Below are 13,736 nucleotides of genomic sequence, written 5' to 3'. Positions count from 1 at the left end.
TCTCTCTCTCTCTATGGGAAATGTAACAACACAACCGCAGGGCATTATATTAGTAGCAGGAAGTTGGCATGGCTCCGCTTTAAATTAATCACATTAGTGCTAAGAACAGATGGATTTCGCTTACAGCACAGACAGATAGAAAAAGACTGATTTTTGTCTTATATTATCTTACATTTAAAAAAAAAATTCATTTCAAATAGTTAATTATATCTTGATGGCAAATAGCCAGAGATACTGAGCTTGAGTTATGCAGACAGCATCCTGCAACAGTCTCTGATTTCAAAAGGATATGCTCATCAAAATGTGATCTAATGAACCCCAACTAACCAAAATAGCCAGAGAAAAAATGCTGGATGAAGAATGAACATCTAATACCTTGTAGACTGAAAATTTCAGCATCAGCATTTTCATGTGATTAATATGGCATGCTGAGTTCAAGAATATCTTCAGATGGTAATAAATCCACTCTTTAAAAGTGCTTATAACATAAATAACATTTAGGTATCTTATTTAAGAGTGGTTAAGGCCTCTTTAACGAGTTCGTGTAAACTTATTTGGCTTGCTGTCCCCTGGAGAGGGGCTCGATGAAGCAGCTTCAACTCGAGCTCTGATATACCCCCCGGGACTTGATATAGGATGACTATGAAGGGCAAGGTACCTAAGATGAAGGTGGAGTTTTGGGGAGGTGGAGGGATGCTGGAACAGCTGCGACTGGAGAGAGGTAAGCAGCTGCTTATATACTCTGGCTGTTGATTGAAAGATTAGATGGGCTCGCTCCTCCCTAACTTACGTTAAGGAACTTCATTAAATTCATATGATTATGCTGTGGCATTGTCATATATATGCAACTCTACCTCAACAGAAGTATAAAAAAAAGTCACCGTAAAAGAAGAGCTGTTACTGTATCAAATTAGTTTACTGGTCATCCATTTTTGTGCATAATACCACAGTTTTCAGATAATAGACAAGATAATAGGGCACCATTAGCATCACCTTCACTCTAAAAATTATTCAGGGGACCGGTTACCAAAACATACATAAATGCATGGTTGCAAGTTAAAAATTCGAATTTAATAAGTTGCAAACATTATTTTGTTGAATTCAGTTGACATGATAATGTTGCTCATTACATTAACTTAATATTGTGTGTAATTTAAACTAAAATTTCTGTGTTAATTGAATTTCTTAAAAAAATTAAAGGGGTCATATGATGTTGCTAAAAATAACATTATTTTGTGTATTTGGTGTAATGAAATGTGTTTATGCGGTTTAAGGTTAAAAAAACACATTATTTTCCACATACTGTACATTATTGTTTCTCCTGTATGCCCCGCCTTTCTGAAACGCGTAGATATTTTACAAAGCTCATCGGTTTGAAAAGCGAGGTGTGCTCTGATTGGCCAGCTATCCAGTGCGTTGTGATTGGCCCGAATACCTCAATCGTGTGACGGAAATGTTATGCCCCTACCATACTGTGATGCCATGTCCCGGAGCGACGAGACAAAAACAATAAACCCATTATAAACTAGGCATTTGTTGCATCCAGTGGGGACACACAGCGTCTCCAAGACATGGCGGCGGCGGCGGCGGCGGCGGCAACAACAATACTACAGCGAGAAAGATACGCCTTCTTTCTTTGAGTGAACATTTGGGCAGTGTTATACAAATCTTCCCACACAGTGACGTAGACATGTGGGGGCGTGTTTAAACGAGGCGTTTTAGGAGGGTGTGGACAAGTCTTAACTTTTATGAAGAATATCTCTTTGGGTTTGAGACTTTAGTCTTTGCAACTTTAGGGATCTTATCTATGCACGAACAGTTGTAACACTCCAAAGAGAAAGGAAAATTATAACTTTAAGTTGAAGGAACTCAATAAAATTGTCTTGTTAACTTCGGAATTTGGGTAGTGGATTTCTAGCTCCCAGCATGCTTTGCATAAGACTGGATAAGGAGAGCAAATGTTGAAATTAAGTGTTATGTGTTTTTTAAGTGAATGGAAAGACCTGTTATTGTTTAATGCTGTTATGTTTGACATTTAAAAGAGTTTCTGTTATGTTGAAGATTTTGTGGTTACCATTGTGCTGAAGAGACTCTATTGGCAATCACTGTGCTTATCCCAGTGACAAATAAAATCTTACTTGTTCATTAAACATACATGCTAAGTTACATTTAGCATGTGCTATGATAGCTGTGGATTTGATCTGAAAAAAAAGATCATATAAATTGGTTCCAGGTCCACAAATCCATTAGTGAGAGAAACTAAATTTTTTTGAGTAATCAATTTAGAAATATGTGTTTATGTTACAAATTATTAAGTTCTTCTAACTCAGTGTAGTTTGTTGGTTGAAGAATTTAATTTAATTAGAAGTTGTCATAACTCCAAAAAAACTGATGTAAACGGTTGTTAATTTTTTTTTTTTTTTTTTTTTTTGAGCTAACAAATTATTTTTTTAGAATGTACAAAAAGCACAACGTGATTTAGACATATAGGACATGTTCCTGGACCAACCGTCTTTGTTATCCTAGTTGGAGTAGTCTTGACTAGCCAAACTTTTGACTCAATTTTGCAACTTATTCGGGGCTAGAGCTGCCCATTTGGGAAAAAATGTCTCTAGCTAAGGAGAAATATCTGAGCACAGTGTGTGATGTTGTTGAGATCTCTTCTAAAACTTTAAAGGAGACCATTGTGAGATTGTTAGAGTTTTTGTCTCAGGAGACAAGTTTGAGAAGCAGGAGACTCAAGCAAAAATCTCCATTCGATCTTAAAGTAACCTCATTTCTGTCTAGGAGAAATATTTGAGATGTTAAAGAGATCTCACTTTTGATTTTTCTTTCCTATGGGCTATCCTATAAGTCCATAGGAAAGAATTTGTGAACATAACTGAAGCTAGTAGGTCACATGTCAACGACGAATGTAGTACATCTGGATTCCATTCATACTACACACATTCATATATATGTATTTTTTAACAGTTGTGAAGTAATTGCTTTTTCAAAAGAAGTTCCTACAATACTCAGAGAGTATCTGAATAGAGTTTGTGATGCTGGCACTGCAGTTTTGTGTGCAATACATATCCTTAACCCTGACTATAACCTACACTTGAAATTAGACCTAACCTTAAACCTGACTATAAAATCCAATTGGTCGATGGGAATGCTGTTTTACAACCAACAAGGATGTTGATCCAGGAACATGTCCTTCTTGAGTAAATCGCATTTAACAGGCGAATTCAAGGCTTCAGTTTATGTAGTCATTTTTATCAGCAGGCTGATTTACGAACCTTCTGCAGTGGTTGTAGATCACCTCCCTTGCCTGGATATATTACACAAAACTGTGCGTAATAGCCTGTGGATTGTTTGACCTCCAGTCTATCAGTGTCTGATGGGAACAAACTCTCTGATTTATCTGTTACTGGTGATGAATCTTCAGCTGTAAACAAGGAGGTACACCATGTCCTTTGTGCACATAAATAAACCTCTGTTTTGGAAAAATGGTTTTGTTTTGGAGGTTGTGCAGGCAGATTCTTGTTCTCGCCACAGAACTGAGGGAAATCGTCATACTTCATTGTGAAGCAGACCATGTGTCCACTGTACAATAATTTTCAGTTTGTGATTTAGCTGTTTAGAGGTTAAAGAATGTGTGCTTCCTTAAAAGGCATCTTGCTGGGCAGAAACAAATGTGGGATGACTAAGGTTTTTCTAACATTTTCTGTTGGTCCTGAAAAAAACACTTTTTGGTCTAACAAATCCAAACCTAATTCTTAACTTCAGTCCTATAAGCGTTGGCTACCCCTGAAATCAGGAGGAAATGATTGGTTGATAAGATTGTTGTTCAAACCACAACAAGGATGTTGATCCAGGAACATTTAATCACAATAAACAAGAAAAGTATACTTTTAAATGCAGCTAAAACTAGATATTTTCTTGCTTCTAATTTGCCTGTGGTACTTAAAACATCCTGAAATTGAACTAAGCTCATATATTGTTTGAGATTTGAATGAAGGAGAAATTAATCTTTAGTAATTAAATTCATTCATCAGTCATTGTTGATTTCATCATTCTTCAGTCATGATTAAATACATCCATCAGTCTTTATTAAAGGGGTCATATGATGTTGCTAAAAAGAACATTATTTTGTGTATTTGGTGTAATGAAATGTGTTTATGCGGTTTAAGTTTCAAAAAACACATTATTTTCCACATACTGTACATTATGAATGAATGAATGAATGAATGAGTTTTTATTGCCAGGTATGTTTACACATACGAGGAATTTGTTTTCATGACAGAAGCTCCACAGTGTAACAGAATGACAGTGACAGAACAAAAACACAGATAATAAAAAATAGAAAAATAGAACAAGTAACTAAGGAATAAAAATTGTTTTATTGTTTATTACAGCACAGGATTTATTGTTTCTCCTCTATGCTCTGCCTTTCTGAAACATGTCGATTTTTACAACGCTCATCAGTCTGAAAAGCGAGGTGTGCTCTGATTGGCCAGCTATCCAGTGGGTTGTGATTGGTCGAATACCTCAAGTGTGTGACGGAAATGTTACGCCCCTTATCATACTGTGATACCCTGTCCGGCCGGAGCAACGAGACAAAAACATTAAAACCCATTATAAACGAGGCATTTGTTGCATCCAGTGGGGACATAATTACGGATTATAATGACTGTCTAATAAATACTGTCTTTTTACGTGTTGCATCGCGCCGCGTAAACATAAAAACATGTCTGCATTTGTGATCGGAGAAATTACAAACAACAAGCGCTACTCAAAACTGCTCAAAACTCACGCTTGAATCGTCAGTGGCAAATCCTTTAAATATGAAAATGTACTTACAGTCTGTAAGTCAGAACAGCCGGCATTGTAGTCTACTCTACCAGGATCAAACAGTCCTCCATGAAATGTGCTGCACACATCTGAATAACGGCGGGCTAGAGTGAGGAACGGCTGGCAGGCTAGAGAACGGCGCGGTCGGCGGATTTGACGAAGGAGCGGCCGGCGGGCTTGCGGCAACCACATGTGACGACCCCGGACTGGACTCTGCTTCGTCCACAGTGAAAGCCGATCCTGCGATTCACAGCGCGAAGTTGATGTACTTCCTCCTCATGACGAAGCGGATATCGTCCACTTTTGGAAGACCAAACAAAGTAGTTTCGCTTTCACAATGAATCACACAGCGCCTTCACGACATGGCGGCGGCGGCAACAATACTACAGCGAGAATAAAAGTTACGCCTTCTTTTTTTGCGTGAACATTTGGGCGGCGTTATGCAAATCTTCCCACATCGTGACGTAGACATGTGGGGGCGTGTTAGAACGAGCCGTTTTAGGTAGGCGTGGTTGACTCTTAACTTTTATAAAGAATATCTATTTGGATTTGAGACTTTAGTCTTTGCAACTTTACAGACCTTCTTTATGCACCAAGAGCTTGTAACACTCCAAAGAGAAAGGAAAAATTTAAATCGCATCATATGACCCCTTTAAATCAGTCTGATCACAAAAAATGTTCGCTTTCCAGCATTCAGAGAGGCAGCAGAGAAGCTCTGTTAAATCACCAAAGGCAAAGCCAAGTTAATTTAATTATTTCTAATTCTCATGTATTTAAACTGAAAGAATTAACAAATTAAACAGATAAATTGGCAATATAGGTCATTTTAAAGTCAAGTCTCACAATGTGATAGCAATTATAACCGAACAAGACAGATGCTGAAAACATTCATTAACACTAACAAAAATCAAACTGCAGAGTTTTTTATCATTCCACTGACAATCAATAACTAATTAATTCACACTCAAAGTTTAGCTGTTATGTCTGATTAAATTCTGCTGAAAGTCTGCTAGACTATTTTCAGTACTTGCCTACATACACAGTCACCACAGTCTGTGTTTATCAACTGAGGACAAGCCCAGTTTTGATTTATGACTTTCTAAGTTATTTTCACCATCTGCATTGATTTTGTATTTTAAGCAAGGGCAAATGCAAATGTGGGTACAAACAAGTTTACCGCTGAATATTCATAGAACATTCTGGTTCAACTAAAGTGTCATCTTGTACATCATATTCAAGCCATGATGTAGTAATGACTATTGCTTAGCAATATCAGAAATTGATTTGATGAAATTGGAATGTGAATTGCATTTGAAGAGCAACTAACATGCTGTAGAGAGTGTGTGAAATGAAAGAGAGAGATGGTTCAAGGAGGTCAGGACTTGGACGCTGTTGTATTTAATTCATTGCCTCTTAGAGTCATTGTCTGTTACAGAGACATTTTTTTCAGCCAATCACCTGACCCGCAAACACTGTGAGAATGATCACTCTATATTAGAACTCCTTGCAGCAGACAGGGAACAAAACTATTTCTCTCTGTTACAAGGTCTTCAAAAATTGGGTACCTGTAAAGCATCTGCTCTTGTGATTTATGTCATTCCAAGCCCTTTCTTCCATCTGTGGAACACAAAATTAGAAAGCCTAAAGAAAGTTCACACTGCTCTTTCCCATACAACAACAGCAAAAAGTGACAGAAATACATCCTTCAACATTCAGCGATTTCTCTAGAGTTCCATAACAATAATAGAATAGTTCATTCAAAAATTTGACTTTTGTCACCATTTGCAATTGAAATGAAAAATCAGCCCAGACAAACCATTGTTGAAATACAGTGGCCAGAAGCTACTGGTGTTCTGTGTGTATAAAGTTCTAGTGATAAATCAGACAAATACTTAATTTAAACAGTTAAAACATCTCCAGTCATTGTCTAGTTTCATCAGCAGTTAGTACTCACTGTGATGCTCACATTAATGAAGCAATCATACTGCGAATTTGGATCCAAAAGGGAGGGGGTAGAGTAGAATTTGGGTTCAGACCAAGCAATCAAAAAAACAAAAACCCCCGCTTCAGTCAGTGTCTGTGAAAAGACTTAGATAGAGATGGAAAGATCTCGAGTGTGAAAGAAAAAGGCCTGTTGTCCTCATATTGTGCGTGACATTAAACAGACATGATGGATGATCCACAGTTTATTTGAAAATACATTTTTGCTTTGGTTTTTTGATCAGTCAAGGTTCGATAACCAGCTGAAATACAAGTGCAAAATGCAAATAAGGATAGAGACAGCAAGAAAAAGTGCATGTGTGAGTGGGTAGGTGTGTGTCAATGTACCTATGTGCCTCAGAGTGACAGCTAGGATTTATCGTTTCACTGAATCAAATAATTTTGTTTTTACGAGACCATTGTTTCGTGCAAATCATTGGAAGAGGGGTTTAGAGAGGGATTGCTTCATGTCTGTGTATATTAGAACTGTCATCTAACCCTGTGTGAAAACAAAATCCTGACATTAAGGACAATCAGAATTAGTAAATCATCTGATCTAAATTTAATTGTGATATTCGATTCAGATAAGTTTATTTACAAAGTTTGAGCCATGTCGCAAATAAATTGCGAATAACACAACATTAAAAAATGTCACAGCACAATTTGGTCGGTATCAACCAATGTTTTGGTATGTATATGCAAGTCTTTTAAATGTAAACATATCTGTTAATACAAACACTTTTTGCAAGTATAACATTTCACAAAAACATCCACAAATATATATGTTCATAAGTACTGTGTTACATTGTGCTTGCTTGTCTTTTCTCAAAATGTGCCAGTTAAAAGCATTCATGCTCATTTAAATATAATGATTAAAAAACGACAGGCTAAATACGGCTGGCTGATCAACACTAGCAGCAAAACTAGCTAATTTTGTAACACCCTCACACAAACTGATTTTGATGTATGAAATAAGATCCCCGAAGAAAAACTAAACCATTGATTTTTCTGACTGTGCTGCTTTAGGAACATAAATGAAAAAGTCAAGTAAATAATTATGCACCACTTGACTATTTGGCATTCTGACTCAGTCGTCTTTCCCTTGTTAAGAAAAATTCTGCTTTCAAAACTAGTTTCAGTATCTGCAGGCTGTTGCCACAGACAATAATTTTGAAGTTTATAATGTAGACATGCTGGTGCCATGGTGTCATGCTGTCAGCCCCGCCCACTGTGAACTCTCATTGGATCAAAATCTCACTCATATTAGTTCTAATTGGCTGTGATTTTGCATTCTGTTTGGCAGATAAATTACTTGTTGCAGTAAGTAAATGCAAATATAATCCGTGGAGTAATTTCATAGGGGTGTAAAAACAGAAACGTGAGTTTAATATTGTCGTTAAAGCACTTTAGTGCAAAAATATGTGTTAGTTAATTGTCCTATTTTTCTTGGCAGATGAATTTCTGGTTATGCATTACCGATGTAATTTCTATGAGTGGATTCTTCACGTAACAGTCCCTTTTTGGTACATATCATGTAAATGTTTAGTGGCTTTCATATGAATAAACATAGTGTTTTTCAACATTTATGCCATGTAATGCCTCTTAGACTTCCATTGTATATGTATTATTGTTTGTTTTTATTTGCCAAAGAACTGGTCAAAATTATTTTCTATGTCAAGAGAAAACTAGTATTAAACTCCTTTAACAAAAACGACACTCACAGTTTAATGCAGCTATATCTTATAAATAAGAATTATTTATGAGATATAACTGCATTAAACTGTGAGTCGACAATTCTCATCCCGAATTGAAGTGGGAGCCACAAAGAAACCCATGGTGATAATTAACCTTGACATTTCCTGCAGGATTCAGGTTAAAAGGAGTCATTTAGTTCTACAGTGGACAGGCATATACCTTCCAAGTCAATAGAAATACATCAGCAATCCCATAACTTGTATGAGTCATCGCTTTTTGCTTAAAGCAGCTTTGTGTTAGATTTTCTTTCAGGAAATTGGAGAACACAAGGGAATAACAGAATATTTTCATGTTTCATGTCCGCAAGTGACATTTTCAAAGGCAGATGAATTACTCTGTGTGTGTGTGTGTGTGTGTGTGTATATATATATATATATATATATATATATATATATATATAAAGTGTGTCAGATACATTTTTTTCTTACATTGAAATTACATTCATCTGGCACGGTGATTGCAAATGTGACAGCTTTACAGAAGAGAACAATATACAGTAGAGAGCACGTTTCCATTACCTGTGCAATCCTTTTTTTCCCCCCATTTTCTTTTTTTACTTACACATCTATGTTGTCATATTTGCACATTCCAACCCATTACTAAGGTTAAGTTTTTAAAAAGTGAACCAGCAAGTGAACAATCCACTTGGATCTGTCAAGTACTGTCAATGATAATTCTTTGTGCTGTATTTTAGATGATACACATTCTTAATATTTTCATATGAAAAGTATTGAAATGGCAGAACATCCCTCGAGGTTTAATAGAGGAGATAATACAGATCTTTATATTGAAACATTCATAACTCAGGGGTAGAAACACCTCCCTGTCATCGTGCCGTTGTTAGTCTAAAGGAGTGCCGCCACATTATTCCTCTGTGCAAATTACTTTCAGATGAAAGGAGAAGCAATTTGCTGTTAACACTTTCCAGAGCCATTTGAGTGCATGACCTGCCTGTAAGTTCACACGAGATGATGGCTGCTTAAAGATTAGAGAGCGCAAATTTGTCATATGATAACATCTGAAACTGTTTCATGATGATGATCCTTCTTCTATGATGAACAAAATTGCGTATAGTTATCTTTTCTACCAATGGAGAGGCATCCGCACGGCAAGATCCGGAAATATTCATGAAAATATTCTTGCTTCAAGTATAAGTATATTCAACCACCTTATAGATCTTGGTGAAGATGCATTAATGTAGATGAGAAGATCTTCGAGACTGTGCCCTTTTACTGCACTGAGGTCACAACATAGAATTTAGCTAGATCACATTGTTGTGATGTTGCCACCAGCACAATTTCATTTAACACTGGGACATGGACAGCAAGACCTTGAGCATACAGTAGAGTGAAACAAAGTATTTCCAAACTCCATTCCCACAGTAGAGTGTAAGCCAGCATAGATGGAACACACCATGATGACAGGCAGATCGGCCATGGCAAGTTGTGCCATAAAGAAATTGGTGACGGTATGAAGTGTCTTAATTTTGAAACCACATAAATCACCAGGACGTTCCCCACCATGACAAATCCTCCACAGATTCGATTTGACATCAGGAGTCCTTTCAGGATCCTCACCTAAACCATTTAAACATAAAGAGGGCCAGTTTAGTTAGACAGACCAATAGATAGATAGATAGATAGATAGATAGTCTGACATACAGACAGACACAGGCAGATAGATAAGAAAGATATACCTTCGTCATCTCAGACATCTGTTGCATTGAGATGTGTCGTCACTATATCTTGGGCTTCTAAAGCTTTTTTGGGTTTGTTGCGAACTGCTGTGGCAGCCTGGCCCTCGGCGGGCAACAAATCAAGCCGTTCCTTGCAACGGAAAACCGAAACAAAGGCGCTGCGGTAGTTCCGGTTCATCCAGCCATACAGCAGTGGGTTGGCAAACGTCGAGCACATGGCCACAATGTGGAAAATAGTGTAAAGAAGCCTGAAGTCCTTCATGTCCAACACGCTGTGGTCAATGTCAATGGCAAGCTGGAAAGCGTGGAAAGGCAACCAGCTGACCGCAAACACTACGACCTGCAACAGATGGGGTGAGATGTTACTGTACTGGTCAAGCTGCAATAAAAAGCCTCATCTGCATCCTGTTCTAGTTCTCTGTTTATATTATTGGCAACTATAACATCTTTCAAAATCACTGTGGAGAAAATAGCTCTAAAATATTTGGGTTACAGAAGACTCTTGGGAAATGCATGCTGTTCTAACAGTCCTGGCTCTAAACAATAAAAAGAGAAAGCACATTAAAAAAAGACTAAAATCCTTGATGTGAACATCAGAAGTCATCAACTGTAGAAGTCCATATATATATATATATATATATTTATTTATTTATTTTTTTTTCTTAAAATAAATTAATACTTTTATTCTGTAATGATTCATTAAATTGATTTTAAAAAGTGACAGTAAAGACTTTTAAATTATGTTCTTTTGAATTTTCAATCAAAGAATCCTGAAAAATATATGATGCTATAATATTAAAGCAGCACAACTTGAAAACAGTTGTGCTGCTTAATATTATAGCATAATATTTTTTCCGGATTCTTTGATTGAAAATGACACTGATAATAATAAGAAATGTTTCTTGAGCAGCAAACCAGCATATTAGAACAATTTCTGAAGGATCATGTGACACTGAAGACTGGAGTAATGGCTGCTGAACATTCAGTTTTGCCATCACAGGAATAAATTACATTTTAAAATATATTAAATTAGAAAACTGTTCAATTATAATAATGTTTCACAATATTACTGTTATTTCTGGTATGAAGAGCCATTATAAAATCCCATTTCAGTCAACCACTAGATATTACTCATTGTTTTCATTATCAGGCTTTTTGATGTCTACATGTGAAAGCCTAAAATAATATGAAAATGCAGGAACACTATGAGTGGGAACTGTACACACCATGTTAACCAGCATCTTGGTGGTCTTGCGGCGGCGCTGGTGCCTGTCATTGCGACCAACTGGGCTGACGTGACTGCGGAGTTTACTCCAGATACGGATGTAGGCAAAAGAGATGATTACCAGAGGCAACACATACTGCAGCAGCAGCGTGGAGATTCTGAAGAAAGAAAACAGCCATCATCACGTAAGGGCAGCTGAAGAGTGTCGTTATGTTATTGTTAAAGATGATTGTAATCATAAAACATGTAATCTTCTTCTGAAATTAAACAAGCTATGACTCATTTGATCTGTTACAGAACAAGCTTTCAAAGATGAAAATAGATTGTAATACTATGAGTTGAATCAAAATAATTCACAATAATCAAACTCTTTGACAATGTTTCATAACAGATGGGGTGAGATGTTACTGTACTGGTCAAGCTGCAATAAAAAGCCTCATCTGCATCCTGTTCTAGTTCACTATGAGTGGGAACTGTACACACCATGTTAACCAGCATCTTGGTGGTCTTGCGGCGGCGCTGGTGCCTGTCATTGCGACCAACTGGGCTGACGTGACTGCGGAGTTTACTCCAGATACGGATGTAGGCAAAAGAGATGATTACCAGAGGCAACACATACTGCAGCAGCAGCGTGGAGATTCTGAAGAAAGAAAACAGCCATCATCACGTAAGGGCAGCTGAAGAGTGTCGTTATGTTATTGTTAAAGATGATTGTAATCATAAAACATGTAATCTTCTTCTGAAATTAAACAAGCTATGACTCATTTGATCTGTTACAGAACAAGCTTTCAAAGATGAAAATAGATTGTAATACTATGAGTTGAATCAAAATAATTCACAATAATCAAACTCTTTGACAATGTTTCAGAAGTTTGTAAGATCAAAAACCTAAAAGCTGTCAGTTTACATAAACGTCCATGTTTAATCTTCATAAATATGTATATTTATCTATCAAATATATAGATGTAAGTGCTTTTAGTGCAATTGGAAGACAGTGACATTTGATAAATGAACACAGCATACATTTAAGATCCCTTGAAGGCATGAGGAAACTCTAATAATGCTGTTCATTAAAATATGCATGTCTGGTACTCACGAGTATAGAGTGCTGTCTGTACTACTGTCAGGCCACTTCTCTCCACAAACCTCAATGGAGTCACCTGGAGAAAGATCTACAATCCCATACTCTCTGAATATGGCCAGTGGGCTAGCCAGAACAGCGCTTACTACCCAGGTGATGGCAATGACCAGAAAGCAGGTGTCTTTTGACATTCGAGAGTCTAGGTGATAAACGATGCATCTATGCCGATCCAGTGCAATTACATTTAATGTAATTGTAGAGACGTGAACGGCGAGACCTTGAGCATACGGCAGAGTGAAACAAAGCACTTGTCCAAACTTCCATTCCCCAAGTAGAGTGTAAGCCAGCGTGAACGGGAGACACAACGTGTTGACGAGCAGATCAGCCACGGCTAGGTTTGCAATGAAGAAGTTTGTGACAGTACGGAGTGTCTTAAATTTGTAAACCACATAAATCACCAGGGAGTTCCCCACAACACCCAAAAGGATGATGGTAGAATATGCCAAGATCAGGACCACCTGGACCCCAAGAAGCTTGGTGCTGTCTCCCAGCTCTAGCAGCGGATGATTCAGAGTCACGTCAGATGAATCCTCCCCGATGGCCAGCTCTTTGCTCCCAGAGGAGCCATTGATTAAGCTGAGGGAATCCATTTATCACATGGCCATGTCAGATTTTGGAGAAAGACCAAGCTGCCCTTATAGGTTTGACAACCTGAAAACACAGGGTCGAGTTGACATTAGAAATTCAGTGTACAAACAGATAGATAGATAGATAGATAGAAAACATTACACAACTCACAAAAACTTCATAATATCCAATGGACTTGTATTATACAGATGGAACAGTCAATCAATCAATCTAACCTCACCATATATGAATACAAATACATTAAAAATTAGTCCATTTCAAATTCACATGCATATCTTACAAGTGACTACAGGATAGTACGCATTTCCATTCCGGGGTATGAATATTTTGTATCCTTTCAGAGAGAGTCTGTCAGAGAAAATCTTGGCGAGACCATATTGTTTTATTTCTAACAGCGAAAGAAGGCGCATCGACTTCTTCTGAGGCAACTTGTCAGGTCACTTTCATTAGGGTAAAATGCATTTTGCGCGTTAAGAGCTCATTACGCACGGCTTGCCTGCGCTCGAGCACACTCC

The 13,736-nt window shown here is 37.4% G+C and overlaps 1 protein-coding gene across 1 annotated transcript; it reads right to left on the bottom strand.

Annotated features, from left to right (window-relative positions):
* Positions 1–9,715: 9,715 nt before the first annotated feature.
* LOC107590775 (neuropeptide Y receptor type 2-like) lies at positions 9,716–13,235 on the bottom strand. The gene is made up of 4 exons (XM_016279680.1): positions 12,589–13,235; positions 11,976–12,132; positions 10,268–10,607; positions 9,716–10,148 (listed from the first exon to the last, which is right to left on the bottom strand). Exons 1-3 carry the CDS (start codon positions 13,221–13,223, stop codon positions 10,278–10,280), a joined length of 1,122 nt encoding a protein of 373 aa, XP_016135166.1. The 5' UTR covers positions 13,224–13,235; the 3' UTR covers positions 9,716–10,148; positions 10,268–10,277.
* Positions 13,236–13,736: the final 501 nt, after the last annotated feature.

This window comes from Sinocyclocheilus grahami, unplaced genomic scaffold, assembly GCF_001515645.1.
Source record: "Sinocyclocheilus grahami isolate Dianchi unplaced genomic scaffold, SAMN03320097.WGS_v1.1 scaffold132.1, whole genome shotgun sequence".
Taxonomy (NCBI): Eukaryota; Metazoa; Chordata; class Actinopteri; order Cypriniformes; family Cyprinidae; genus Sinocyclocheilus; species Sinocyclocheilus grahami.
Note: the sequence above shows the minus strand (reverse complement) of the source record. Positions and strands in the feature narration are given on the sequence as shown.

Bases quoted from the DNA above. Each gene is read 5' to 3' on its own strand.
- LOC107590775 (XM_016279680.1), bottom strand. From the start codon at position 13,223: ATGGATTCCCTCAGCTTAATCAATGGCTCCTCTGGGAGCAAAGAGCTG. The intron at 12,133-12,588 runs GTGAGTACCAGA...TTCTTTCTTCAG, and splicing joins ACAGACAGCACTCTATACTC to AATCTCCACGCTGCTGCTGC. The intron at 10,608-11,975 runs GTGTGTACAGTT...CATCTGTTGCAG, and splicing joins CCAAGATGCTGGTTAACATG to GTCGTAGTGTTTGCGGTCAG.